Source organism: Echinops telfairi, unplaced genomic scaffold (assembly GCF_000313985.2).
Source record: "Echinops telfairi isolate 266 unplaced genomic scaffold, ASM31398v2 ScPeMD7_9;HRSCAF=40, whole genome shotgun sequence".
NCBI classification, from domain to species: domain Eukaryota; kingdom Metazoa; phylum Chordata; class Mammalia; order Afrosoricida; family Tenrecidae; genus Echinops; species Echinops telfairi.
In genome coordinates this window covers 75981317-75983442 of record NW_022103906.1, presented here as the reverse complement: position 1 = coordinate 75983442, position 2126 = coordinate 75981317, and the positions used below count along the sequence as shown (strand labels likewise).

The window sequence follows — 2126 nt, the reverse complement described above, 5'->3', positions numbered from 1 at the left end:
CCCCCCAAAAAAACCTGTATATTTGGGTACATAAATATAAAACTCTAATATGTATATGTGCTAAATGGAATTAATTTCCATACATGTTAAAATAATAACTTTTTATCAAATCAGGATTATCTAGAGAAAGGATCAACATCTTACCATCAGGAAAAAAAAAATCTATGAATTAAATCCAGCACATTCATGAACTTTATGGACAAACATCTCAGGTTTATCTCGGCATGTAGGAATAACAAATTCAACACCCATTTATGCTTTTAAAAATCACCAGGAAGCTAGGACTCTGTAGATAAAGACTACTTTTTAAGAATCTATGGTAAACATGAATCAGTGGGGAAATATTAGGCACATTTCTTTAAGATTCTAAGTCAGACGAGATGCCCACTGATGTCTTACTGAACAATAAAGTAACGACAAACAAAAGAACAATGAGATATAGACAAAAAAAAAAACACTGTGATTATCTCCAGACAATATGATTAATTGAAAAGAACACCTATCATAAACCAAAACTCAAACTATTATAACATATTTGTGTGTGTGTGTGTGTGTGTGTGTGTACACACATCAATTTACAAATATCAACAGTGTTCCTTGTTAGGAATGCAAAAAGTAGGACCAAAACTGTTTAAGAAGAAAAAAATTTAATTGAATACTACTCTTCCATGGATGGGATGACAATATTATAAAGCTGTCAGTACTTGCCAAAATGTATCTATAAGAGAAACGAGAGGAAAAGGGAAAAGTGGAGGAAGCTCCCTTACTGAAACTTTTGGAGATGTCACAAACCACTGCAGGTCATAAAGTCCAAGCACCAGTGTCCCAAATTGTCGGGAGTAACGATTAAGTGATAATATGTTAACTAAATGAAGAAAGAAAGCAGGTGACAGATTGGGCAGTAAAACACACTGGAATATATTTAAAACGACTTGGTATAAGATTCACTGAATTTAGCTATCAAGTGAACCTCTTGAATCAATTTCTCTGTTGATACCTCAGCCTCATAATTTAAGTGTATGACGGCTTCTATGTGTGTCTGTGAATATATACTCCCAAGATGGAGAAATATTTCTTAAATATTTTATTAATAACCACAACATTTTCCCTAAAGAGGTTTTATTTCTGAATTCCTTTATATAACAAAAGAATATTTGTACTCGGGGGGGAAGTAAACAACTTATTACAGTGAGAAAGTAGGTTAATAGTATAGAAAGTGCCACATTAAATCAAGAAAAATGTGAATGTGTATATGTCTATTTGTAGATAGAAGCTAATTTGCAAGTGACAAATAGAAATTGGCATCACTAACTTTAATGATAACATATTAAGTGACATATGTACATTAAAAATTCAAAAAAAAATAATTACTTTTTTGAGCAATTTATAGCTCTTAAACAACAAAAAGAGCTTCCCATTTCACATTCTGGTTTTGTTGTTGTTATTAGCTTTTCTTTTTTCCTTTCTATTTCACATTCTTAGTAATAACAGAAAAACTAGCAAATGTAAGAAAGCAGAGTTTTGAATACAATATATGTCTTTCCTAAGTAGAGCCAGATAGACTCACCAGCACAGAATATATATGTAGACATCGATAAACAGGAGAGAAATCCACCAAATCTTGGGCCCCCGGTACCTGCAAACAAAATGAAGACTGTCACAAAATATTAAAAAGGTCATTAAGAAGAAATTCACTTACTTTAGTATTCAAATGCAAAAAGGAAAAAGTAAACAAATCCATCCTCCTTTCTAAAAGAGAAACAGAGAACAAACAAACAAAACTATGTTTCCAGGAACACAGTTCTAATAGTTTATCACAAAATTAGTAAATTGTGACAATCTACACCAAGGCTGAGGCAAAGCCCACATGGACAGAGAACAAAACAGGTGATCCTGGGGTACTGGTCCTGAATTTGATTTTAGAGCTGCATCTTAGGCCTCTGATGCTATGTGGTGGTGAGTTGACTTTGACTCACAGAAACTTTAGGGAGATGGCCCTCTAAAAGAAAAATAAAGAAACACAAGGAAATACAACTTAAATGTCTTGATTTAGTCTTCTTAGAGACATGATGATTTTTGTTAGGAAAACAAATGCTTAGGAGAGTAAAAAAGGACTTGAGAGGAGA

General features: G+C 32.8%; 1 protein-coding gene across 2 annotated transcripts in view; it reads right to left on the bottom strand.

Annotated features, from left to right (window-relative positions):
- The window catches only part of EXOC6B (exocyst complex component 6B), a 635729-nt gene that overhangs the window by 308664 nt on the left and 324939 nt on the right, over window positions 1-2126 (bottom strand). For both annotated transcript variants that reach the window (XM_045286668.1, XM_004696081.3), the window contains exon 8: window positions 1568-1636. In XM_045286668.1, the coding sequence (XP_045142603.1) occupies window positions 1568-1636 (69 nt within the window). The remainder of the gene's footprint in view (window positions 1-1567; window positions 1637-2126) is intronic.